The following is a 26,061-nucleotide window of genomic DNA, read 5'->3' as shown; positions in this document are numbered from 1 at the left end:
AGATGTTTGCAAATGGTATGTCCAAAAAGGGGTTAATATCCAAAATATATAAAGAACGTATGCAACTCAACACCAAAAACCAAACAATCCAATTAAAAAACGGGCAGAGGACCTGAATAGACAGTTTTCCAAAGGAGACATCCAGATGGCCAACATGAAAAAAATGTTGGGACACATGAAAAAATGTTCACCATCACTGATCGCTCGGGAAATAAAAATCAAAACTACAATGAGACATCACCCCATTACCAGTCAGAAAGACCAGAATCCAAAAGACAAGAAACCAAAGTGTTGGTTAGGTTGTGAAGAAAAAAGACACCCCGTGCACTACTGGTGGGAATGCAAACTGGTGCAGCCACTATGGTAAACAGTGTGGAGGTTCCTCAAAAAATAAAAAAAAATAGTATTGCCCTATGACCCAGTAATTCCACTTCTTTGTATTTATCTGAAGAAAATGAAATATTAACTCCAAAAAAAAAAGATATACAGTTGACTTTTGAACAATGTGAGAGTTAGGGGCACACCAACCCTCAACTGGTTACATAGTTGGCATATGTATCATCTACTGTATTCTTACTATAAACTAAGCTAGGGAAAAAAATGTTAAAAACCCTAAGAAAAAATATACATTTACAGTATCATACTTTATTTATTGAAAAAAAAAATTCACATATAAGTGGGTCCACACAATTGAAACCCATGTTGTTGAAGGGTTAATGGCATGCACCCACACATTCATTGCAGCATAATTTACAACACCCAAAGATATAGTAAGAACCTAAATGTCTACCAATTGATGAGTGGATAAGAAAAATGGAGTATTATTCAGTCATTAAAAATGGAATCTTGGGGCACCTGGATGGCTCAGTGAGTTAAGCCTTTGCCTTCAGCTCAGGTCATGATCTCAGGGTCCTGGGATCAAGTCCCACATCAGGCTGTCTGCTTGGCGGGGAGCCTGCTTCCCCTCTCTCTCTGCCTGTCTCTCTGCCTACTTGTGATCTCTCTCTCTGTGTGAAATAAATAAAAATCTTTAAAAAAATAAAAATTAAAAATAAAATAAAATTAAAAAATTATAAATAAAAATAAAACCAGAAAGACAACAGAGCTCATAGAAATAGAGAACAGAATGTTTGGGGAAAGGGGGAAATGGGTGAAGGCAGTCAAAAGGCACACTCTTCCAGTTACAAAAATGTCACAGTGGGGCACCTGAGTGGCTCAGTGGGTTAAGCATCTGGCTCTCGATTTCAGATCCCATCATAATCTCAGGGTCATAATATCAAGCCCTGGGCTCCAAACTCAGCGCTGAGTGGGCTTGAGATTCTCTCTCTCCCCCTCCCCCTCCATCCCCTTCTCTCTCTCTCTTGCATGCACATATATAAGTGCATTCTAAAATAAATTTTTAAAATATTTTTTAAAAGTCATAGATATTTAATGTGCAGATCGTGATTACAGTTAAAAAAAAGAAAGTATGTACTACATATTTGAAAGTTGCTAAGAGCAACGCCTGGGTGGCTCAGTCGGTTAAGTGTCTGCCTTCAGCTGACGTCATGATTCCAGGGTCCTGGGATTGAGTCCCACATCAGGCTGCTGGCTCAGCCTTGGTGCAGAACCTACCTCTCCCTCGGCCCGCTGCTCCCTCTGCTTGTGTGGTCTCTGGCAAATAAATAAGTAAATAAAATTAAAAAAAAAAAAAAGTTGCTGGGGCGCCTGGGTGGCTTAGTGGGTTAAAGCCTCTGCTTTTGGCTCAGGGTCCTGGGATCAAGACCCGAATCAGGTTCTCTGCTCGGCGGGGAGCCTGCTTCCTCCTCTCAATCTCTGCCTGCCTCTCTGCCTACTTGTGATCTGTCTCTGTCAAATATAAATAAATTTTAAAAATCTTAAAAAAAAAAAAAGAACATAGTCTTTTAAAAAAATAAATAAATAATCCAAAAAGTTGCTAAGAGAGTAATCTTATCATTAGAAAAAAAAATTGTAATTATATAGTGACATATGTTAACTGGACTCACTGAGGTGATCATCTCAGCATATACGTATATCGATCATTATTTTGTACTACTGAAACTAATATTTGTCATTAATAAATCAGTTTAAAAATTATTTACTGGATTCACCTGTTGGTGATGAGCAGAGAAGGAGTATTATTCTAAGTCTAACTGAAAAATACATCACCTCCCCTACTTAAAACAATTTGGGGAGTGTGGTGTGGTACATGTGGTGATTATTGTCGAGCTTTTGATTTCTTCCAGTTTATTATTTCTTAAGAAGCTTCATCTTTTTACTTACTTTTTAAGGAATCTCTATGCCCCAGGTAGGGCTGAACTCACTACCTGGAGATCAAGAGTCCCATGCTCTACTATTAAACCACCCAAGCACCCCTCTTCCACATTATTCTAAACTTGATTTTATTAACATAAAAGGGCATGTGTGTGTGATGACTGCCCTCTAGGTCCTTAAACCCCGGAAAGCAAGCAGGTGAGTGAGAACGATCACAATTTTTTATGAAGCAATGTAAACTATGCATTTAATATGCCTCCAGTTCTCATATACCCTCATTTTTCAAGTGGGATAGTTTGCTAAAGGGTGACTTACCCCAAAATACTTTGTAAAGAGCAGTTGGTTTTTATAACCTAAATTTGGCTCCAAAAACCAGGGCCAAATCAATGGTTTTCAAGGGTTTTTTTTTTGTTTTTTTAAAAGATGTACTTATTTATTTTTAGGGGGAGAGAGCCAGCTGAGGGGAGGGACGGAGGGAAAGGGAAAGAGAACCGGGAAGCCAGCTCCAGGGTGAGCAAGAGGGGCTGGATCCCAGGACCCTGAGAACATGACGGAGTCCTGAGTTAACATGAGTTAAGCCTCAACCTCGCTGACTGAACCACCCACCCAGCCACCCCTCCAACCGGGTGGTTCTAATTCATAGTTTTTATCAGCATGCAACAAAATTACATTACTTACGATAAACTTAATTCTTTTATAATGTGATATGCAAATTAAGTGCCCACCCTTATTCCGAGATTGTGCCTTTTTTAGTCTCGGTAGGAAACTGGCCTTTCTTTAGAAAAACGGGGCGAGCTCCTTAAACGTCTTCTTTTTCCTGGCAAAATAAAAAGAGGGGACAACTCTGTTAATTCTCCAAATTTCTTCTGCTTTTAGTGTTATCTAATCCATGAATTTCAAAGGTCAAGCAGACCCAATGCCACACCAAACCACAGGGTCTGCAGGGTTAAGTGCGGGGAAGTGCGTGCGGGAGCGAGGGACTCAGCGGAAGAAGGACCGAGTTCGAGCCCCCAGCCCCGGCAGCCAGGAGCTAAGGGCGGGAGACCGCGCTTCCCCGGGACAGGGCTCGCCGCCGGCGTGGGTCCGCCAATCCTCCGGCGCAGTCACAAGCCGCGCTACAGCCAAGGGCCCGCCCAGGAGGGCGGAGTGGCAGGGGGACGCTCACGGGGTTTACAGTCCCAGAGGGAGACCCGGGACAGGACGTAGGCGGTGCGAGCTGGCGGAGACGCGCGGGACGCGGCGGTGGACGAAGAGGCGCACCCGAAAGTGACGCCGCCAAGAGGCGCTAGGCAGACCCGAGAAGTCAAAACTTCTCGCGATAGGTGAGGCTAGGTTCTCCGGAAGTGATTTCCCGGAAGAAGCATGGCTGCTTCCTAGAGTTGGCCGGGCTTTGCACGCTGAACTGCGGACGCCATGCAGTCGGATGATGTGAGTGTCGTGTTTCTCTGCCACCTAGGTTCTCCTGCTTTAGGAGACTCGGAGACCACATACTCAGCTGGCCCATGCGATTAGCCTCGTTGCTACAGAACCGAGGCTTCCAGAACCCCGATTTCTGAGCGTGGGGCTCTCACGTGTCTACCCGGGTTCCCCAGCCCGCAAGCCTTACCTGGGTGAAGGGTCTGGAACATCGTCACTTCAGTCCACAGGGTTGACTTCCAGTCTGTGGTACCCGGCAATGAGGGGCTTGCCTGTGGTGGGGACGTGGGAGGCGGGCGCGCGTGGGGGAAGGTGGGGGATGGTATGGTCAAGTTTGGATATGAAGTTTAAGGATCCCTTTCTTCCACGTATATGTTACTTTTATTTATTTTTTTTAAGATTTTATTTATTTATTTGACAGACAGAGATCACAAGTAGGCAGAGAGGCAGGCAGAGAGAGAGAGAGAAGCAGGCTTCCTGCGGAGCAGAGAGCCCGCTGTGGGGCTCGATCCCAGGACCCTGAGATCATGACCCGAGCCGAAGGCAGCAGCCCAAACCACTGAGCCACCCATGCGCCCCTATTTGTTACTTTTAAATCTGCTTTTTACGTGTTAGGTTTTGTTTTGTTTTGTTTTGTTACATTTGCTTCATTGTCTGCCTCAATCGTAATTTTGGGGGAAGCATACTCGACTTATTTATTTAGTTACATATATGAGAAATATGAAAGTGCTTACGGTGTGCCAAGCACTGTGGTAATTACTGGAGATTTCGTTTTTAATAAGCAAACAAAAGACCTCTGTTTTCCTGGAGCACTCCGGTGGGGGAGACAGATGGTAAACACGTGAACAAATTGAAAACCACTGTACTGTGTAATAATACTGTGAAAGAAAGACCTAGGTTGATGAAGTAGAGAGTAATTAGCAGAGATTACTTCAGGCAAAGCTGATCTGGGAAAGTTTCTTGAGTGGAAGACGTTTGAGCTGAGATCTAAAAGATGAGAATGAGCCGTCCTTGAGGGGCTGAGGGAAAAGCCAAAAATCCAGGCAATGGGAACAGTAAAATGCAGAGGTGTGGAGGTAAGAGAGAAGGAGTATACTCAGGAATGCCAGTGTGGCCTGTGCTGTCGGAATGGCGGGAAGTGGGAGAGGTAATGAAGTTGGGTATGCTTGCATGACAAGAACATGTAGAGTGTTGTAGGAAGTATTTTTAGGGCTTCTAATGGGAAATGACATCTGACTTATTTTGTGAAGAATTGTGTAGTTATGTGAGAGGCTTTTGAAGGAGAGGAAGAATGAACGCAAGGAGATTAGAGTATGTTGAAAGTTGTTTCAACAAAGGTGGTGATGGGAGAGAGGAAAAGAAGGGGATGAATTTGAGATCTGTATTATCGGTGTAACTGAAAACACAACATGATCCCTTCAGGGAAAAGGGAATAGGAGAAATCAAAGGATTTTTGGATTTGGACAAGTGATTCAGTGGTGGTTCTATTTGTGGAGAGCAGGAAGGAAAACAGTATTTTGAGAGATGTGGAATTGAGAGCTTCATTTGGTTGTTAATGTGTGTCGTGCCTTTCTAGCATCCAAGTGGAGATGTCGGGTTGACAGTTGGATGTGTATATACTTCTTCTGGGGAGAGAAGTTTGACCAGGAGATGACAATTTGAGAGTCATCAACTTAAGATGATATGTAAAGCCACAAGCTAGAATGAGCTACTTTCCCAGTTTGATTTCCTCTCACCTGTTTCCTGCCATCCCCCACCAAACACACATCCTATAAAATTCCAAAAATGTTACTCTGTTTGTTAACATTTATGTTTTGGGCTTTGACTGCTTTAACTTCTTTAAAGTCTTTCGCAGTTCCTTAGTGCAGCTCACTCAAAGGCTCTGATAAACTTCTTTTGAGGCACTTAGACTGCCGATTTGTGCTTTCCCCCTAAATAGATAGGTAAAACTGTTAAAGGATTCTGCCTTCCTTGATTCAACAAATACTTGAGTACCTCCTGTGTGTCAGGACTTGAGATTTCAGTGCCTTAATAAATTAAATATGCAATCAATGCTGAAAGAATAAAGAACACATTAGTAGAAGATAGAAGTAGATTCTTTTCTTTTTTTTTTTTTTAAGATTTTATTTATTTATTTGACAGACAAAGATTACAGGTTGGCAGAGAGGCAGGCGGTGGGGGGTGGGGGGAAGCAGGTTCCCTCCAGAGCAGAGAGCCAGATGTGGGGACTGATCCCAAGACCCTGAGACCATGACCTGAGCCAAAGGCAGAGGCCTTAACCCACTGAGCCATGCAGGGGCCCCAGTAGATGATTTTTTTGCCAGATAAGATCAAATTATGGTACGTATATCCAACAATCTAGTACTCTGCAGCCTTTTACAATAGATAATGAACATATTAGGAAAAAAAGGAATGTTACAAAATACATATACATCTCATTTTTGTTAAAGATATAGGCATACTGGTTGGTGGAAAATACATGTACAGAAAAAATTCAAAAATATTCATAAAATTTTAATGAAATTTTATCTGTGGGTCTTGGGGTGATGGTTATTGCCAATTTGTATCTACTTTTTCTACAAGAACCTGTGTAAAAGGAAAATAGACTATTTTAGAAAGCATTTCTTCCTCTCATTCCTCAGACTCTTTTGAGACTTCCTCAGTAAACCGGTGCATTGTTTTCTTGACTTCATATTCCCATCTGTTGGGTCAGAGCAACTGAAATGGGTTTTTTCTTTGTCTTGTAGGTTATCTGGGATACACTAGGAAACAAGCAGTTTTGTTCCTTTAAAATAAGGTGAGTCAAGACGTGCAACTTAAACAAAGATTCCTTCAGTTGCCCTTTTGGTAGCCCATTTTATAACTTTTGCTCTTTTCCTCCCTTTGTAGAACAAAGACTCAGAGTTTTTGCAGAAATGAATATAGCCTGACTGGACTATGTAATCGGTCGTCTTGTCCCCTGGCAAACAGTCAGTATGCCACCATCAAAGAAGAGAAAGGTAAGTCCTTTGTTTTAACTTCCATGAGAACTAGTCAGCAGCTTTTAAAAGGATGTTCCCTAGCCTCTCTGTAAATAATATTGATGACATTTACTTTATCCTGCAGGACAGTGCTACTTGTATATGAAGGTTATAGAGCGAGCAGCTTTTCCTAGGCGTCTCTGGGAACGGGTAAGACTTGGGACAAAAAATTACAGTGATCATTAAGAGTGAAAATGCCACATGCTTTTTTGTCTTCCTTGACCGTAGCTGTAATAAACTTTTAATTAAGATTTATTTGTTTATGAGAGAGAGTGTGCAATCCTGGAAGTGGGGAGTGGGTGAAGCAGACTCCCTGTTGAGCACAGAGCCTAACACAGGGCTTGATCCCAGGACCCTGAGATCGATTTGGACCGAGCCAAAATCAAGGAGTCACATGCTTCACCAGCTGAGCCACCTAGGCGCCCCTGGATTAAGCTTTTGAAGCCAACCTCATTAGGCCCCATAGGTATCATAGCAGTGAAGGCCTCATAATTTACTCTTACTCTTTAAGCTTTCTTTTTCTGTTTGGTAGGTTCGGCTTCATAAAAACTATGAGAAAGCACTGGAGCAAATAGATGAAAATCTAATTTACTGGCCCCGTTTTATTCGACACAAGTGTAAGCAGAGATTCACCAAGATCACCCAGTACCTAATTCGAATTAGAAAACTTACACTAAAGCGACAGTAAGTATTTAGATGATTCATTTATTATATTTATTTTTTAAGTCTGTCTTTCCATGGGTCATTTTAGAAAAATGAGAGATTATGAAATCTCTAGTAATGCGTATTAAATCCAGTTTTGGGTAATCTTTTATGATATGCTGCTAAGAAGAAAGTTTACCTCTGGTTAAAATTGTGCCTTTTGATGTTGCAGGATTTAAAAAACAGTATAGTAAAACTTGAGTGACCCCCCCTCCCTGTCTGAAAAGCAGCTTCAGAAAATTTTCTTTATAACTCCCTGACAGAATCATAAAATTAAGGAATTGACAATGACCTAAAAATTTTGGATAAATAAGAATAAAAGAACTTTACTCTGAGTTTACTGAAAACTAATTTTTAAAAATAATATGAAATCTAAAGAATTAATTGAATATTTTCCTAAGGAGTGATGGATCCTAATAATTTTTCATTGTGAGCTACAGAGAAAGCTAAAGATGGCAGTTTTCTAAAGAAAATTATTTTTCCTTGTTAACTGAAGCATTAATCTTGGCATAGTGGATGTTCTCAGAAGTCTCAGAATGGCTACAGAAAACAAAAAGTGAAATACACATTAAAACACATGTGAAAATGTCTGACTTTTTATAGTATTAAATACTTAGAAAAATGTTAAATATATAATCTTGTCTAGATGGAGCTGAGTCCTACAAAATCAACTCCAATCCTTTATTCTTATATATTTTTTTAAGATTTTATTTATTTATTTATTCGTCGGGGGGAGAGAGCCCATGAGCGCACAAGCAGGGAGAGTAGCAGGTAGAGGGAGAAGTGGGCTCGCTGCTGAGCAAAGAGCCCCACGTGGGACTCGATCCCAGGACCCTGGCGTCATGACCTGAGCCAAAGGCAGACACTTAACCTAACTGAGCAACCCAGGTGCCCCCTTCTCATTTTTTTTAAAGGAACACACAGCATGTACACTTGGGTTTTCTGATAATGTGTTTTATTTTCCGTAGGAGGAAACTTGTTCCTTTGAGTAAGAAAGTGGAACGGAGGGAAAAAAGAAGAGAGGTAACTTACCATTTTGGTATTCATAGCTTCTGTATTTTCACTGAGGGTAGGGGTGTGTAGTAGGGATCATGAAAAAGATTCAGTCACTGTTGTCTATGAACTCTTCAGGCCTTGGGGTCACTAATGGCTAATACTGTTGTATTAGTTGTGTAAGATGTCGGATATTCATATTTTAAGATTACGACTTCCAAGGCAGGTTAAAATAAGGGTTCTTGGGGATATATATATAACGGATTACAGAAGGAATACCTTGTCTGAAATTCTTGCAATTCAGTGTTTCAGAAATCAGACCTTTGGTGTGTTGCCTTTCTTACACATCACATACTACTCTCAGCAGGGTTTGAGCATTCTTCTTTCTTTTTTTCCTCTCCACCCCCTGCCCCCCCCCCCCCCCCCCCACTGACCCAGCATGGTAAGCCTCTTTAATTCCCAATCCCTATTTCCCCCATCTTCCCACCCACCTCGCCTCTGGTGACCATCTGTTTTCTATAGTTAAGAGTCTGTTTCTTGGTTTGTCTTTTTGACTTGTTTTTCCTTTTCTTGTTTTGTTTCTTAAACTCCATGTAAGGAGTGAAACCTATGGTATTTGTCTTTTCTGACTTATTTCATTTAGCATTATACTCTCTATCCATGTCTTTACAGATGGCAAGATGTTGTTTTTTTTATGGCTGAGTAATTTATTCCATTGTACATACATATATATGCTTCTGTATCCATTCATCGGTCCGTGGACACTTGGGCTCTTCCCATACTTTGGCTATTGGGAATAATGCTGCAGTAAACAAGGGTGCGTGCATCCCTTTGAATTAAAGTGTTTTGGTATTTTTTGAGTAAATAGCCAGTATACAGTGCCTGGCTCATAGGGCAGTTCTATTTTTAACTTTCTGAGGAACCTCCACACTGTTCTACAGTGGCTTCCCCAGTTCACATTCACATTAATAGTGCAGGAGGGTTTCTTTTGCTCCACGTCCTCACCAACATTTGCTGCAGTTTCTTGTGTTGTTGATTTTAGCCATTCTGACAGGTGTGAAGTTATACCTCATTGTAGTTTTGATTTGCATTTCCCTGATGAAGAGTGATGTTGAGCATCCTTTCGCGTGTCTGTTAGCCATCTAGGTGTCTTTTTTGGAGAAGTGTTTGTTCATGTCTTCTACCCATTTTTAAATTCAATTATTTGTATTTTGGCTATTGAGTTTTGTATCACTTCTTTATGTATCTTGGATATTAACCCTTTGTCAGATTTATCATTTGCAAATACTTTCACCCATTCAGTAGGTTGCGTTTTAGTTGTGTTGATTGTTTCCTTTGCTGTGCACAAACTTTATTTTGATACAATCTGAATAGTTTATTTTTGCCTTTATTTCCCTTGTCTCAGGACACAGATCTAGAAAAATGTTGCTATGATGGATATCAGAGAGATGACCCTCTGTGCTCTCTTCAAGGATTTTTATGGTTTTGGGTCTCATATTTAGCTCTTTAATTTATTTTGAGTTTATTTTTGTATATGGTGAAAGGAAGTGGTCCTGTTTCATCCTTTTGCCTGTGTTTGTCCAGTTTTCCCAACACTATTTGTTGAAGATCCTGTCTTTTTCCCATTGTATATTCATTCGTCCTTTGTGAAAGATTAATTGACTGTGTAATTGTGAGTTTATTTCTGGGTTTTCTGTTCCATTGATTTATGTGTCTCTTTTTATGCCCGTACCATCGTGTTTTAATTACTATCACTTTGTAATATAACCAAATCTGGAACTGGGATACCTCCAGTTTTGTTTTTCTTTTTCAAGTTTGCTTTGCCTATTCAAGGTTTTTTGTGGTTCCATAAAAATTTTAGGGTGTTTTTGATAGAGATTGCATTTAATGTGTGGATGGCTTTGGGTACTATGGACATTTTAATAGTATTTGCTCTTCCATCCCTTGAACATGGAATGGAATGTCTTCCCAGTTTTGTCTCTTCTTTACCAGTTTGGAAGCCTTGTATTTCTTTGTATTGTCTGATTGCTGTGGCTAGGACTTCCAGTACTATGTTGAAGAAAAGTGGTGAGTGGACATCCCTGTCTAGTTCCTGACGATAGGGGAAAAACTCTTTCCCCATTGAGGATGATTTTGGCTGTAGATATTTCATATAAGGATTGTATTATGTTGATGATGATGATGATGATGATGATGATTATTATTATTATTATTATACTGTCCCCTCTAGACCTACTTTGCAGAGTTTTTATCAAGAATGGATGTTGTGGGGCGCTTGGGTGGCTCAATGGTTTAAGCCTCTGCCTTCAGCTCAGGTCATGATCTTAGGGTCCTGGGATCAAGCCCCGCATCAGGCTCTCTGCTCAGCCCAGGTCCTGCTTCCCCACCTCCACCCCCGCCAAACACCCCCATCGCCACACCTGCCTCTCTGCTTACTTGTGATCTCTGTCAAATAAATAAAATCTTAAAAAAAAAGAGAGAGAGAGAAAGAGAGGATATTGTACTCTGTGAACTGCTTTTACTGCTTCTGTTGAAATGATCCTGTGGGCTTTATCCTTTCTCTGAAAGATGTGATTTATCACGTTGATTGTTTTGTGAATATTGAACCAACCTTGCATCCTGGAAATAAATCCCACTTGATCATGGTATATGTTTTTTTTTAATATATTGTTGGATTCAGTTTGCTAATATCTTGATGATTTTTGCATCTGTATTCATGAGAGATATTGGCCTTTAGTTCTCTTTTTTTGTGGTGTCTTTTTCTGGTTTTGGTATCAGGGTATTATTGGCCTCATAGAATGAATTTAGCAGTTTTCCTTCCTCTTAGGGTTTTTGGAAAGTTTCAGAATGGGTATTAACTCTTCTTTAAATGTTGATAGAATTTGCCTCTGAAGCCATCTGGGCTTGGACTTCAGTTTTGTGGAGCATTTTGATTATTTCTTCAGTCTTACTGCTGGTAATTCGTCTGTTCAAATTTTCTGTTTCATCTTGTTTTAGTTTTGATGGGCTATAGATTTCTAGAAATTTATCCATTTCATACTAAGTTGTCCAAATGTTGGCATACAGGTTTTTTTTTTTTTTTTTTTAAGATTTTACTTATGTATTTGACAGAGATCACAAGTAGGCAGAGAGGCAGGCAGAGAGAGAGGAAGGGAAGCAGGCTCCCTGCTGAGCAGAGAGCCCCATGTGGGACTTGATCCCAGGACCCTGAGATCATGAGTTGAACCGAAGGCAGAGGCTTTAACCCACTGAGCCACCCAGGTGCCCCAGCATGTAGATTTTTATACTATTCTGTCACATTTGTATTTCTGTGGTGTTAGTGGTTATTTCGTCTCTTTCATTAGTAATTTTATTTGGGTCACCAGGGTTTGAGCATTCTAATCTGATGCACTAGCAGCTCTGCAATGAAACATAAAAAGAGTCACACTAGATGGAATTTCAAAAACACTTTTTAAGGAGACTTGTCAGTTCAGTTCATTATTAGGCCACTAAATTCAGTGTTTTGGATTTTGAAATTGGTTATAAGGAATTGACTAGGATTGTTTCTTTGAGGTCAACTAGGTGGCTTTGTTACCAGATTAATGAATACTGGTTTTGGGTCTCATATTTAGCTCATATTTAGAGCTGCTGTCCTGGGAAAAATCTAGTCAGAAATCACCAGCCTTTATCACAGAGAGCAAGTTTGCCTGTCCCACTCCCTGGTACCTTATTCAAGTTGGCTTTTCTTCTGCCTTTCAAGACCTAGGAATTAGCTCTTCCTTTCAAGTTCATATTTTCAGTTATTCTGGGTATTTGCTCTGTATACTTCCCCTCTACCAACAGACATTTCCCTGATCATTTGTATGGTCTATCAAGAAATCACGCTAATAATTTGGTGCTTTTGTTCCTATTACTCATAAAGAGTTTTGGACTTCAGAGCTACAATAACATTCATCTCCAAACTGTTCTGATTCTTCACCAAAGAAATTTTTGAACATATGCTCCCTGGTGTATTACTTATGTTATTATACACGTGTACTTGCACTAATAGGTATATAACTGACATACCTACTATTGATGTAGTGAAATGAAGGTGTGGTTCTTTGCTGAGAAGGAATTTGTTTTTAATTAAGGGCTCTCGTGACTGATAGGTACCTCAGAGACACATCAAGAAGTGCATTGTTGGGGCGCCTGGGTGGCTCAGTGGTTTGGGCTGCTGCCTTTGGCTCGGGTCATGATCTCAGGGTCCTGGGATCGAGCCCCGCATCGGGCTCCCTGCTCCGCAGGAAGCCTGCTTCCCTCTCTCTCTCTGCCTGCCTCTCTGCCTACTTGTGATCTCCGTCTTTCAAATAAATAAATAAAATCTTTTAAAAAAAAAAAAAAAAAAAAAGTGCATTGTTGATGGTTTGCGTTAAGTACTGGCTCTGCATTTTTCATTCTTCTTCGGCAGTTTTGTAGAGGTTTTTATTCAGATGTAGCTAGTGAGTTTGCTTCTTCCCTCACTGCTAAACATTTGTTCTTGCAAGCCTTTCAGGGGAAATTAAGTTGTTCTTCTACCAAGTAAGTTTGAAGCCTTCTGAGAAATGTCAGTTTGGAAGATTTTTAAATGTGCTGGAAAATTATGTTTCCAGATTGAGTGTGATTTGCTGCATTTGTGGGAGACGTAGGTTTTAACAATGTCACTTATAGATGTAATCACTTTTCTTTTTCAAATGTTCTATCCACAGAACAAGTTAAAAACATTTTAGACTCTTAAAATAGGCTTTTCTCTTGAAAGAATAGAATAAGTGTACTTATTTTTTAAAGCTTCTACTGTTACATATTACACAGTCATTTGTCATCTTGGCAAATTTGATACATTTTTTTGTGAAGAATACATAACTCTAAGTTGTACAACTCTTTAAGTACTAAACAATTAAATAGCATAACTTTATAATCTCCGATGGTATTGCAAACTATTCGATAATCTGTAAATCCATTTAAGCAAACATACAACTGCATTTGAGTGCTATAATCATGTGAATAAAGTAGTGAGATTCCCACGTTCAGACTCTACAGTATTTTTCCCTCTGGTTATCTTCCTTTCTGACACACAGCTATTTGCTTTATGGCCAGAGTTAAGGCATCAATGCTAGTATTCATAAAGAAATAGAACACTTAATTTTTAAAGAAAAAGTACATACACAGCAATTTCATCTATTTTCTGCCTACATGTCAATGGATCAGCTTTGAGGTGTGAGCACCCACTTTAGAGAACAGCACATGATAGCCTTGTAACCGGTCATGTGCCCCCGGCTCCCTGTATTTTATCCTACACACTGTACATCATTCCAACAAAGTGCCAGTATATAAGACTTTTAAAATCTTTTATGTTATTTATATTAAGTTAATGCAGACTTAGGCGAGAAAGATAGACTGAGTTTAGATTTTCATGTTTTGGTTGTGGGTGCTATGTGTGGTTTTTTATGAGATCACTGGAGGAAGAGATTTTTAATCTATTTTTGTCAGTCACATGGAATTTCGCATGGTTTTAGTAAAACCCTTTTGCCCTTTCTCAGCTTTTACAAAATCTGTTTCAGGATTGCTCATTTTTTTTTTTGTTTTAAGATTTATTTATTTGACAGAGGATGAAAAAGCAGGGGAGAGGGAGAAGCAGACTCCCTGCTGAGCAGGGAGCCAGTTCGGGGCTCCATCCCAGGACCCTGGATCATGCCCTGAGCTGAAGGCAGACACAACTGAGCCACCCAGGCGCCCCAGGATTGCTCATTTTCTAAGACACTTAAATGTCTATAGACCTGCATGCTTTGTAGATCTATGAAAGGCTTTGTTAGAATTTAATTCAGAATGCTATTTTTAAAACCACTGGAACTTTTAAAATTAAAAGGTTCCCAAGGTTTTAAAGCAGGAATGTATCTGGCTGGAGAGGCATGAATCCTGGTGATAGCAAGAGTGGGAAAAAAGTGATTTTTTAAAATAAAAACTCCGTTTCTTCCACTTCTACAGGCTGAAAAATGAGTATTAATAAAGTAAATGGATTTACTCAAATTTTTCTGTTACAGGAAAAGGCATTAATAGCAGCTCAGCTGGATAATGCTATTGAAAAGGAATTGCTGGAGAGACTGAAACAAGATACGGTGAGAAAGCTAGGAGCCTTGGGATATAAATACAATTTTCAGACCAGTAATAATCATGCTGGGAAACAGAAATGTGTTTTATTTTCGAAGATGCTGGAAAGATCTTCACTTTAATTTTGTTCCTGGAATAGAACAATATATAGGCCTTGGCTTCCCCATTTATTTGGTTGACACGAATGCATGAAGTGTTCTGGTCACCCGGATGCTTCATTCAGTGTAAGAGACCTTTCTCTCTGCACCGTACTGCCAGTCCTGTTCACAGTGCAACAGTTCCAGATCTCTGTATAAAAGGCAGGCAGTCTTGATCCTCTTGCACACTACCCTAGTAATCTTAGGCTCTTTAAAATGAGTTTTTAGTTCTCTTTTTAAAAATTAGTGTCATTTACAAGACAAAAATGAATAAAACTTACTTTTTCCTTATTATTTGCTGTCTGTCAGCAAATTTACATGTGTTCTAACCCGTGGGTTTTATACACTACTACGTTTTCAGTGATGTGCTTCTATTCTTCATGGAAGTTACCTGTTTGACTTTAACCACTGATTATTTAAAATGTGTTTTTAAAGACATTGTTCATTCTAGGCTTGAAATTAATACAGAAATACTACTACATATCAAGTTAAGTATTCTCATTTAATCACTGAGGAATATGCTTCTTGGACATGGACTTCAAGTGTAAGACTGAGATGTCATTAAAGCCGGTGTGTGTTTCTGTTCTTCAGTATGGCGACATCTACAACTTCCCCATTCACGCCTTCGACAAGGCCCTGGAACAGCAGGAGGCAGACAGTGACTCTTCAGATTCTGAGGAAAAAGATGATGAAGATGAAGAAGTAAGCCTTGTTTATTTTTGCTTCAAGGAGCAGTAATCTGCAGAACTAGAACTTTTTACATGTACTTAAGAGACAGAATATCATTTTCATCCCCCTAACCAAAAATAATTCTTTGGTCATTTTTTTCTATCATGAGGTTAATTTTAACTCAGCCAACAAACTACACATTGACAGTTTTGCTTATTGAAATTCTAAAACTTTTCCTGCTAGGGGACAAATGAAGAATCCTTTCTAGCTGATAGAATATACCATTAAGGAACCTACCGAAATTTATATAGGATTTAATTTCACTATTAATATAGGGGAGGTACTTGAATGATTGCATTTTTAGGAAAAGGGCAGATTTAGCAAGTAGTTGCTTAATCACATGGAACACTCACATAGGCACATAGGAGTACTTTTCCTAGTAGTAACCCTTTTTTGATTTTTGAAATTAAAATAGGTTTAATTAAATGTACATAACTGTTTGTAAAGCTCCATCTATAAACTGATTTTTCTAACAGATTAAAATGAGGATGTTTTACCTCTAATAATTTGTATTAGGCATGAGAATTGATGTCCCTGAAATGTTTTTAAATCAGAAGTATTGAGCTTGGAAGTGAGTAGATTTTGGTTGAGCCTAGTAAGTAGACTATGAATCCGTCTGTTGTTTATGCACTTACTTATCAAACAGTAGTACTGGATGTGTAAGCAGAATTTTCATTCTGTATTTTGAACTTAACAGTTATGTTTTCTTTTAGGATGTGGGCAAGAGAGAGTTTGTGGAAGATGACGAGGTGGATGAGAGTGACATAAGTGATTTTGAGGTGAGATTTTGGGCCTTTGGGGAAAAGAAGGTTTCTGAACACACAGGCAGATGAATTTTCTGGTTCTAAATTGAGAGTGCAGTGAAAGGAATCTGGGCCATAAGTCTAGCATTTTCTCTTTTCTTTTCCTCCCTATATCAGGATATGGATAAACTGGATGCCAGCAGTGATGATCAGGATGATAAATCCTCTGTGGAGGAAGAAAAGGCCGTTTATGCCAGACATAAAGGCAAAACACCCTTGAAAGGACCCTTGCGGAGAAAGAGAGCCTATGTGGAGATAGAGTATGAGGAGGAGACAGAGCCTGCGGCCAAGGCCAAAACGACGTGACTTCACCCCAGGCATTTATGAACAGGACTGAACATTTTCAACATCCTCCTTTCTTTTACCATAAACATGTACACACCTCCAGTTTTTGCTCTTTCATATGGCATTGAACACAATATTTGTGTTTTTAATATTTATGCTACTTCTGTGGGGCAAGAAATCTGGGAGGAAGTAAAGGAAGTCTTAAGTTGTGAACAGTTATTTTTATAGCATTGGCATATGCTTTGAAGTAACAGCTTGAGCCCAAGAAGTTTAACAGATGAATTTGTGGGTATAAATATTTCTAAATTTTAAATGCTATCCACCCGTTTCCTTGGCGTCCTCCCCCCCACCCCCCAACTTTATTTAGAAATGTCCAGACTTCATTTTTTTTTTCTTGTTCTCTCTTCCCTACTTCTGTGGGAGTAAAAGTAGGAAGAAGGTGGTCTAAGTTATAATGTTCAGTATGAAAATACCTTTTTTCTTAAATCATTCTGTTTACACAGTTGGAACAAGAGGAAAAGCCTTCCTACTTTAAACGTATGAGAAATTTAATTTCTTTCGTGGGACGCGCCTTCAGACACCTGCTGCACTTTCCTGATACAGTTCACCACCTTGCTGTCTTCACAGCTTTGGAGAATTTTGGCCAGGAGATCCTGCAACATGAAACCAAATAGGCTTTGATTTTTTTTTTCTTTTTTTTTTTTTTTTTGACACTTTTCCTTTTACCTTGGTTCTTCTTTCTTGGTACCATACTCAAGGAATGAAGGAAGAGAGGAGACTAGAGAGCAGTTCATGGAACAGGTGTTACGTTAAAATGTGTTGGCGTGCATGTGTCCTGCTGGCTCAGGAAGAAGTGGGTTAATACCCCCATGCAAATTAGATTGGATTCAGGGCTCGAAAACTGCCTGACATGAAAACCGACACGAAGTTATTTGAATAAACTAGTAAAACAACAAATACTATTTCTAAATGTTTTTAGGATATGAATTTCTTCTCATGTTGCTTTATAACTTTAAATTGAAGATTTCTGGGGAAGATTAAATGGGGGAAGAAATGAGGTAATAGTTTATTAAATATATTTAAATAGACAGATAGCTATTATATGCTTTAGCTTTGAAAAGTTAACTTTTGTGGAATGTGAACCTAAAGGAAGAATTCCCATATGAATAAATAGGAATATGGAAAAATACGGTTGCCCCGGAAAAACTAGAAACATTTTTGGGATCTGAATCACTCTACTTATATCACTCCTTGGTGGCTTACAGCTCACTATTTCATCATTTTAAAAAAAAATTCAGATGACTAAAATAGAACTTAAGTTTTATAAACTTAATATTTTGCACATTTTCTGTCCTCTCCCCCAGAGACCTCTCCTAACCCTCTTGCCTTTTGGTCTAAACAGTTCTGAATCGCTTTAAAATAAGACTAAGGGTGTTAATCAACCCTCTATTAAGGGTAGCTGTCTCCAAGGTGGGGGTCTGAACCTTCCATGTCCATTTACAGACGGTCAGGCATGCGAACAGTTATAGGAATTACTTAAGGACCGGATGCAGACTCCTACCTTCACCTGTCCTTGAGAACAGTGGTCCAGGAGAATCAGGCAATCTGTGGCTTCTTCTAATAAGGCATTCTTAACAGGCTCAGGTGTAAGATTTGGATCCCTTGCTACATCACATATCAGTTTTAGGAGAGCCTTCAGCAAGACCACAAGTCTACAGGAAATTCTGGAATCAAGAAGAAAAAGTTACATTCATACTCTAAATCAGGATATTAAAGCAGATTTCAAAGGCCAACCAGGCCCTCATTTCCTAAATGACTTAAAGACCATGGAGCTAGAAGCAGAACGAGAGACCAGATACCAGATTTCTTAACTTCAAGCCCCCTTTTTCCCTGCAGTGTAGTGTGTACTCATACACACACTCTGCCTAAGAATACCTTGCTCCCTTCTAGAACCTGGTTCTACTGTAAAGAAGTCATCCCTCCTGAAAAGGGAGATGTGGGATCTCCCCTTCCCAGGGGCTTAGACTTTGGGCCAAAGAGGAAATGGTCCACAGTACTTCAACTTTTATGCAGCTTTGGGCCTGGAAGTTAAAGTGGGAGAAATAAGCTTGGTTTCTGGGACCTGGGACCTCCATGTCAATTGGAATCTTCTGTCATTTAGTTCAGATCCTGGCTTACCATCACTTAAGCCCAGCATATTGACTTCAACTTACTAGTCTTTCTGAAGGTTTTTATCTTGATTAAAAAAAAATTCTGGAAAACGATGTGGTGATGGTTGTACAAAATTGTGAAGGTAATTAATGTCACGGAGTCCAAACATTTTTTTTTCTGAGTCCACTTTTAAATGGTTAATTGTATGTACTTCTTTTAATAATTTTTAAAAAACCTTAAAAGCCTTAATCAGAGCTGAAAAATAATTTGTAGTGGGAAATATGCAAACTAAACTATCTCTGGACAGAAATGTGACTGGGAGACTAACAGTCTGCATCTCTTCACCTAATAAATATTAAGTGGTTTCCTACATTGTTTGCTGCTCAGCTCTCCTACCTGTCCTCAACATAACACCTGCTGTTTCCCACTCCCCAGCCCTCTCCTTCCACGTAAGATATCCTCTTCTAACCTTCCCACTTAGGCCTGCCAGTCTCGACTTGGGCGCTTCGTCTGCTCTTAAAGGCCTGGCAGCATTAACTGGATTCGGTTTCATTCATCTGTCCACTCAGTCTGTTCCAGTCCATTCATTCTTTTGATATTGGTGTATTTAATAACCAGGTACTGAGTAAACTTCTGTATACTCCATATCCCAGAGTGGGCTTAGAGTTCAGTAGGGGAGAAAGACCGGAAGCAAACAAAGGCAGTCCAATTACAGATGTAACTAAGGGTAAAAACTACGGTTCAGAAAAGACAGATGTTGTTGGAGCACTGCACTCTAGGTGTATTCAACTTTGTTGTCCAGCAAGAAAGTGTTTGTTGACAAAACATGTCTGGGTTCCAGCTTTTTGTTCTGACACCAATCTCCAGCCGGAGTTGGAATGCTTTCTAAGCAATCATATCCTCGATTAGGATTCTCCTGGTTACTGCTCGGTAGGTGTTCGGTAACGTGCAATGAAGTTCTCTACTCTCAGATTTAAAAAACTCTTAGGGTGAACAAAGTTAAGTGTGTCTACCGTAGCACTTCTAAGCGGCCTTTGAAATTCTAATATGCATTATAAATCTAGAGAGATGTATACCTGCAGTAACAATGGGTATATTTTACCTTTTCAATATGACTTCCTCAGTTCAAAACCTAATAGAAATGTAAGCATGGGAAATATTCAAATACAAGGCATGTCCTTAAGACTCTGTACACCTGGGCAATCCCGGGAGAGAAAACTGGTTGAGTTCTGTCCCTCTTGACACACCTGCCTGCTTGGCTGTTTTACCTGGGCCATGCATACTGCATGAGAAGTTTCAGAGTTTCCAGTATCTGCAATCTAGCCTCCTCCTCTGGTCCATCATAAACCTCCAGATAACTAATGATGACTCGCTCCAGCCTCTTCAAGTGCCGGACAGTTAGGATCCCCAACCTAAAAAGTAAAGAGAAAAAGTGGCACCAAGGAGATGAACTTGAGGAGCAGGCCAGACCAGCAGGCCAGGCACTCACCTCTTCACAAACGCTGGGAGGTTTCTTGCATAGGTCCTACGTAAGAGAAGGCGGTGTTCCGGCTCCATGTGGGTCAGGATCAACCGCAGCACCTCATCGCAGTGTGTGCTGGGTCGAGCGGCACCTCCTTTCCAGTGCAGGCCTTTCTCCAGGACGGGGAATAAATCCAGCAGACACAGGAGCACAGCCTAGGAGGCAGTAAGAGAAAAGAACTGTTTGCCCATTTGCATTCACATTCGCTGACTGGTCTTGCAACTTTATCAATCCATCCTTGGGGTCTGTGTCAGAATTCTAAAAGATACAATATATGAAGTGTATTTTACTTTATATTTTCAAGCTGGTTTTACGTAATCTCCAAACAAGTTAACACCTTCTCTTTCAGACTCCTCTTTGCTATGAAACAAAAGAACTCTAACTTCTTGGCTATCAGTACCTGGATTCTCAATTTAATACTTAATATTTGAAAAGAAAGGTGGATGGGGACATGGGGAAGGGAGAACAGGCGTAGAAGAAAGAGCTTACTTCTACCTCTGATTTTATATAACTTGTTTCTTCTGTCTTCAGAATGTTCTTGCCCCTCCTCAAGAACTTCTGTTCATCCTTCAAATATCACTCCTTCCCAAACGCTCCCAAAACCGTCCCACCACCACCGAACCTGGTCAACCACCCTTTGCTGGACATCCACTGCACTCTACACAAACCTCATGCTGCACTATACACATGTATAAATACTCATTTATTTACACGTCTTTCCAAAGGGTTTCTTAAAGCCAGAAGCTCTGTCTGACCCATTCACTCCTGGAACCCACAATGGTTACTCACACCTATTCAGCTATTCAGTGTCTTTTGGAAGGAAGAATGTCACTGTAATACCCAACATACAAAGAGTTTCAAGTGTGTGTTGAAACAAAGAAGCAGAGAAGGACACAAGTTAATAAAAACAGAACTTCATATAAGTTCTGTTCATGTATGTTCATATAAGTTCATATAAGAACTTTATATCAGATGTTGGTTCAGCCAGGGTCGGGTGACCTAGATGAAGACAAATCACTGGCTCTGTGGAGACTCAGAAATGTGGATGCCTACTTAGTATTGAGACATTTCCACTAGTCATTTGCTACTGCTTTATTTTCAAGTTGGCTATGACTTAGTCATCATCCTCAATTTCCAAAAGAGGAAAATGTGTTTCAACTATTCTTACTCATATAATACCAACTTCTACTCAAATCTGAGAACTGAGATTCACAGTAGTAAACAAATCGTACAATTACCTGAATGAGGTTGTACTCTGGTGTGTAGAGGTGGTTGAAAAGGGCATGGTATAGGACCTGGGCTCTGTTATACTGGAGCAAATCAGCAGCTGGCTGCAAGCAGACAAATTACCCAATTAAAAGTCTCCCAACATTGCAAAATGTTCGTGATTTTTAAAAATATTTTATTTATTTAAGATTTTATTTATTTGTCAGAGACAAAGAGAGCAGGGGGAGGGGCAGAGAGAGAGAAGCTGGCTCCCTTTGGAGCAAGGAGCCCAATGAAGGACTCAATCCCAGGACCCTGGGATCATGACCTGAGCTGAAGGCAGACGCTTTACTGACTGAGCCACTCAGGCATCCCAGATTTTACTTATTTTTGTGAGAGAGCACATGTGCACACAAGCAGGAGAGAAGGGCAGAGGAAGAAGGAGACTCCCCGCTGAGCAGGGAGCCCCATGTGGGGCTTGATCCCAGGACGCTGGGATCATGACCTGAGTGAAAGGCAGTATTTAACTGACTGAGCCACCCAGGTACCCCTGCAATGTTGGTAATTTTGAAACTGAAGTATGGATACACGGAATCGATCATGCCATAGGATTCATTATCACTCTCTACTTCTGTGTATATTTTAAAAACTCCGTAATACACAGTTAAAAAAAAAAAAAAGTTTACTTGAGTAATATAATAATGGCTTGCACATTTGGATTTAATTTCTTTCAGTTTCTGATTTTTTTGCTTCTTGGAAGTCAACTCAAGGTCTGGTTATTCAGTTTGACATGCAGGATGATGGCCCAGGTGTCTTATACATGTTACTTATGAGGTATAATCTACTAGGTTGGCAGAAAGAAAATATAAAGAAAAAATATATAAATAGGGGCGCCTGGGTGGCTCAGTGGGTTAAGCCTCTGCTTAACCCTGGAGGGTTAAGCCTTCAGGTCAGGTCATGATCTTGGGGTCCTGGAATCGAGCCCCACATCGGGCTCTCTGCTGAGCGGAGAGCCTGCTTCCTCCTCTCCCTCTCTGCCTGCCTCTCTGCCTACTTGTGATCCCTCTCTCTCCCTCTGTCAAATAAATGAATAAAATCTTAAAATATATATATATATGAATGTAGCCATAACATTAATAGAAGTTAATATAAGATATAAAAAGACAACGATAAAATGATATCATGACTCAACCCGTCCCATCTACACAGATGATACAGTGCAGAGCTGCTTACCACATTCAGCACAATGTGATGGAGGCAGTGTACACCCAGTATTTTGTTCTCGGTTTGATAGTCATCCGAGATGAGCAGTGATGGGGGAAGTATCCTTTCCAGATGTTGGTTCAGCCAGGGTCGGGTGACCTGTTGCAGAGTCCATGAGAAAACATGTTTGGTGGCTGGGTTATTCTTCCAGGATTCCCTACACGGAAATGTGAAACCACATTAAGTAAAGTGACGTGGTGTTAACTAGCAAAGAAAATCAACCTCTTCAAGCTAAACAGACCATTTTCTTGTCCTTGAAAAGAATACATCACATGTAACTCTTGGTGTTATACATTTTAAGATTTGGATCAAAATAACTTACAGAACTTGCACTAAAAGAACAAAAAACAAAAAACCCAATACTAAGTACATTTAACAATCATTCAGCCAGGGCTCTAGGTCCAAAGCTTATCCAATGAAAAGGAGGCATTTAGAACAGTAGCTTGTAAAGAATCTGTGGTGATGGTGTGGGGGGTTACAAGGAAGACCTGCTAAGAAGAGAGAAAGGAGTGGGGCGCGTGGGTGGCTCAGTCAGTTGAGCATCTGCCTTTGGCTCAGGTCGTGATCCCAAGGTCCTGGGATGGAATTCCACCACCAGGCTCCCTGCTCAGTGGGGAGCTTACTTCTCCCTCTCCCACTCTCCCTGCTTGTATTCCCTCTCTCACTGTCTCTGTCTAATAAATAAAATCTTTTTTAAAAGGTGGGGGAGGAGAGGAGTAAGAGAAATACCTTCTGTATTATTGTAAGTATAACAAGGGAGCAAGTGAATCGAGATTTGAACAAAAGCAATTTACAGCTTATAAAGTGGGCTTAAACACGTTACTCAACCTTCAAAATAACTGTGTAATAGATAACATCTTTATATTACAAAAAAATGAAACAGGTTCAGAAAGGCTCTCCGACCTGTCCTACTCAGAAGCAATTAAAAAAAGTAGGAGCCTACCTCAAAATTTCAAGTTCCTGGTAAAATGACAGTTATGTACACAGTTTTTTCTCATCACTCTCCTCCTACTAATAGTAACATATAAAGTAGCAAGTGGAACTCACCGAAAATATTTTAGCTAATAACAATCTGAAGGGCTTTTTTCATCCCAAACATCACTTCCATATCTAATAACCATCCTTATCTAATAACTAGTGCTGAGTTTCAACATCCCTAATTTTAAATTCAAACTCCGAGTTTAAATCCTCTCCAGATCCGCATCCTCACCTAACTTAAGAAACTTGAGTATAAATAAATGGGACAGAACTCCCAAAGTTCAGGGCAGTTATGAGAACCGGAAAGAGCACCAGGAAATGAGAGTCTGAAAACCTGGGCTCTAATGTCGAATTTGCCAATACCCAATAATGTCATTTATAGAAAATCGCAACCTTCCTGGGCCTTAAGAGACCCGCTATTATCCGGACTCCTTTATCTTACCATCGAAGAAACTCAGGTTCCTTTGAGCTCTAACAATTCTAAAACTTTAGGATGAAGCTCGAGTTAATGGTCCCCTTTGACAAAAATACTCACTTATTCAAATCTGGTTTGAGAAGCTCCATTATTAAAGTAAATCTCCCTTTCTCGTCTTCATTTTCTCCGTGCAGAAATCCTGCCACGGAACCACACTGAGTAACTCGGAGGAGTAAGGCGAGCACCTCCCCAGCAACGTCTCGGGATCTTGGGCTGGTCCACGGTTGCTCCAAGCTGTGTGTAACGGCGAAAATATAGATGGGTCCTGCCAAGGGACGGAGGCCTATCTTCCACGTAGGACAAAGCGAGGAATTCTTGGCCGCCTCAATCTTCCCTATTAATTTAAGAAACAGTACCCCAACTGCTGCCCCCTTCTCAGCCACTTCAGAGTAGCCACGAGCTCTACCTTCCTGCTCCCTGGGTGGGGCTGCATACTTCCCCAGGGCTTTGGCCACCTGCCCCAGCATCTCGGGCATTCCGCGGAGCGACGTGTCGCTCCCCTCAAACAACTGATCACATTCTGCGGCTTCTATAAGAGCATCGAGGTCCTGAATTGCTGCACTTCTGGCCTTGCCCCGTCGGGACTCCTCGCTGGTGAGACGGTGCAAAACCTGGGATAAAGCCTGTCCAAGGGTGGAGGAAGGCGGATCTCCCGGCCAGGAAGCGCCTTCCCGCGACGGGTTTTCCCGAGAGCTGTCCTGCTCCATTCCTCGGCGGGCAGCAGTGATGAGCCGGTCTCCTCCAGAGAGCCAAGATGGGACGCTGATGGGGATCTGCTGGAGGAAAAAGGATCACCCGGAGGCTGGAATTGTCCCGAAGAACGCAACGTAAACCAAATAAAACTGCAAGACTTGGGGGCTGAGGGGTGCGAGTCTAACCCGCCCAAGAGTACACTCCGGGTAAAGGAAAAGATGGAGGAAACCGAAAGGAGCCTCTCTGGAGGTAACAGAAGCTCAGACTCCCCACAGCAGAAAAATTATCTTGCCTTCCTGAAGATTAAAAGAAAAAAAAAAAAAAAACCCTACGAGTTTAAAAAAATAAATCCTTAAGGCATGACACAGGCACCTCCGACGGAGCCTCCACACCCTCCAGTACCGCTCTACCTATTAGGATCCGGACCCACCTCGCCTCGCTGCCGCAAAGCACATGGCGAGCGTCCGCCGATACGCGGGCAACACTCCGTCATTTCACGACCTGCTTGTCGTAAAGCAACAGACACCCAGCTTCCCACCAAAAGGTGGAGTTGGGGCGGAGAAATTTGCATATATATATATGCGCTCGCTAATTTGGTTCTGTTTTAATTTACGAAAGTAGAAGCAAAAGAAAAACATCGAAGATGTTTTAAAAGTATACACTATTTTACTGTTGAGACCGAGTATGTAAGCATAAGTCTGTCACCCTTTCTTAAAAGTCGGTGGGACATCCTCAGAATCCCTTAGTGGTGGCACTACTGGGATCCTTTTGTAGTTCATAAGCATGATGATTGGGTGTTCACGCTTTTGTGTGACATGTGCCACCCTTTAAACCTTGTTACGACCTCGGCACATTACCCATCTGACGTGAACTTATGGGATCCTATTTTTCAAGTTTTATGGAAAAAGAGTTAGAAGTTTTGGTATTTTTATGTTTGATCCTCGAGTTGTGGAAGCAACGCTGTCGGTAATTCAAGGAGCGTTAGCTCTCCGGGGTACGAGACAGGTGTGGGCGGTGTAGGTTTTTAACCACCTCCCGGCTTCCTCCATTTAGCAGATAGCTATAGGCTGCTGCAAGTCAGATGTCTGGATGGGGAGGAAACTTGGCCTGTGGTACCTGACCCCCACCCAGACGCGGGGCCGCCTGGAACGGAGTGGTGATCCGAGCGGGCCCGCGGGTGAGAGCGGGGTGCTCTGGGGCAGCCCCGCGCAGTACTGGGCCTGGGCGGCAGGTGGCGCCCGCACCGAGCCGGCGCGCCGTGGCGATCCGCAGGTCCAAGCCGGGGACAGCGGGGCGCGCGGAGGCAATC

At 41.0% G+C, this 26,061-nt stretch overlaps 3 protein-coding genes across 8 annotated transcripts in view; 1 reads left to right on the top strand and 2 right to left on the bottom strand.

Annotated features, from left to right (window-relative positions):
• The window catches only part of FUT10 (fucosyltransferase 10), an 83,748-nt gene extending 80,190 nt beyond the window's left edge, over window positions 1-3,558 (bottom strand). For 2 of the 4 annotated variants that reach the window (XM_082715465.1, XM_082715466.1), the window contains exons 1-2: window positions 3,440-3,558; window positions 3,000-3,091 (exon numbers count right to left, since the gene is read on the bottom strand). The gene's annotated coding sequence lies outside the window, so the exon portion shown is untranslated. Of the gene's footprint in view, window positions 1-2,952; window positions 3,092-3,439 lie in introns of all 4 variants that reach the window. The other 2 variants (XM_082715467.1, XM_082715469.1) reach the window with 2 other exon arrangements.
• A 50-nt stretch (window positions 3,559-3,608) lies between these two features.
• On the top strand, window positions 3,609-18,985 carry MAK16 (MAK16 homolog). Its single transcript, XM_082715470.1, has 10 exons — window positions 3,609-3,702; window positions 6,438-6,487; window positions 6,580-6,689; window positions 6,796-6,860; window positions 7,243-7,394; window positions 8,381-8,435; window positions 14,444-14,518; window positions 15,239-15,349; window positions 16,090-16,155; window positions 16,297-18,985. Exons 1-10 carry the CDS (start codon window positions 3,688-3,690, stop codon window positions 16,483-16,485), a joined length of 888 nt encoding a protein of 295 aa, XP_082571596.1. The 5' UTR covers window positions 3,609-3,687; the 3' UTR covers window positions 16,486-18,985.
• Window positions 14,575-25,207, bottom strand: TTI2 (TELO2 interacting protein 2). Of its 3 annotated transcripts, none has more exons than XR_014306717.1 (8): window positions 24,120-25,198; window positions 22,577-22,763; window positions 21,376-21,468; window positions 20,105-20,292; window positions 19,884-20,027; window positions 18,026-18,188; window positions 16,938-17,117; window positions 14,575-15,320 (listed from the first exon to the last, which is right to left on the bottom strand). XR_014306717.1 is itself a non-coding variant. In XM_082715464.1 (8 exons), exons 1-7 carry the CDS (start codon window positions 24,764-24,766, stop codon window positions 17,013-17,015), a joined length of 1,527 nt encoding a protein of 508 aa, XP_082571590.1. In that variant the 5' UTR covers window positions 24,767-25,207; the 3' UTR covers window positions 14,575-15,320; window positions 16,995-17,012. The 3 variants fall into 3 exon arrangements, 2 of the variants coding, with proteins under 2 accessions (XP_082571590.1, XP_082571589.1); XM_082715464.1 differs by having other exon boundaries at window positions 16,995-17,117; window positions 24,120-25,207; XM_082715463.1 differs by having other exon boundaries at window positions 14,575-17,117; window positions 24,120-25,203.
• Window positions 25,208-26,061: the final 854 nt, after the last annotated feature.

This window comes from Mustela nivalis (assembly GCF_964662115.1).
Source record: "Mustela nivalis genome assembly, chromosome: 20".
Lineage (NCBI taxonomy): Eukaryota > Metazoa > Chordata > Mammalia > Carnivora > Mustelidae > Mustela > Mustela nivalis.
Note: the sequence above shows the minus strand (reverse complement) of the source record. Positions and strands in the feature narration are given on the sequence as shown.

Coding starts and splice junctions, on each gene's coding strand:
- TTI2 (XM_082715464.1), bottom strand. CDS start 24,766: ATGGAGCAGGACAGCTCTCGGGAAAACCCGTCGCGGGAAGGCGCTTCC. Junction 20,293..21,375: donor CAGAGTACAACCTCATTCAG/GTAATTGTACGA, acceptor ACTGCCTCCTAG/GCTGTGCTCCTGTGTCTGCT. Junction 17,118..18,025: donor GTTCTCAAGGACAGGTGAAG/GTAGGAGTCTGC, acceptor TTCATGTTGCAG/GATCTCCTGGCCAAAATTCT.
- MAK16 (XM_082715470.1), top strand. Junction 6,861..7,242: donor CTAGGCGTCTCTGGGAACGG/GTAAGACTTGGG, acceptor TCTGTTTGGTAG/GTTCGGCTTCATAAAAACTA. Junction 16,156..16,296: donor GTGACATAAGTGATTTTGAG/GTGAGATTTTGG, acceptor TCCCTATATCAG/GATATGGATAAACTGGATGC.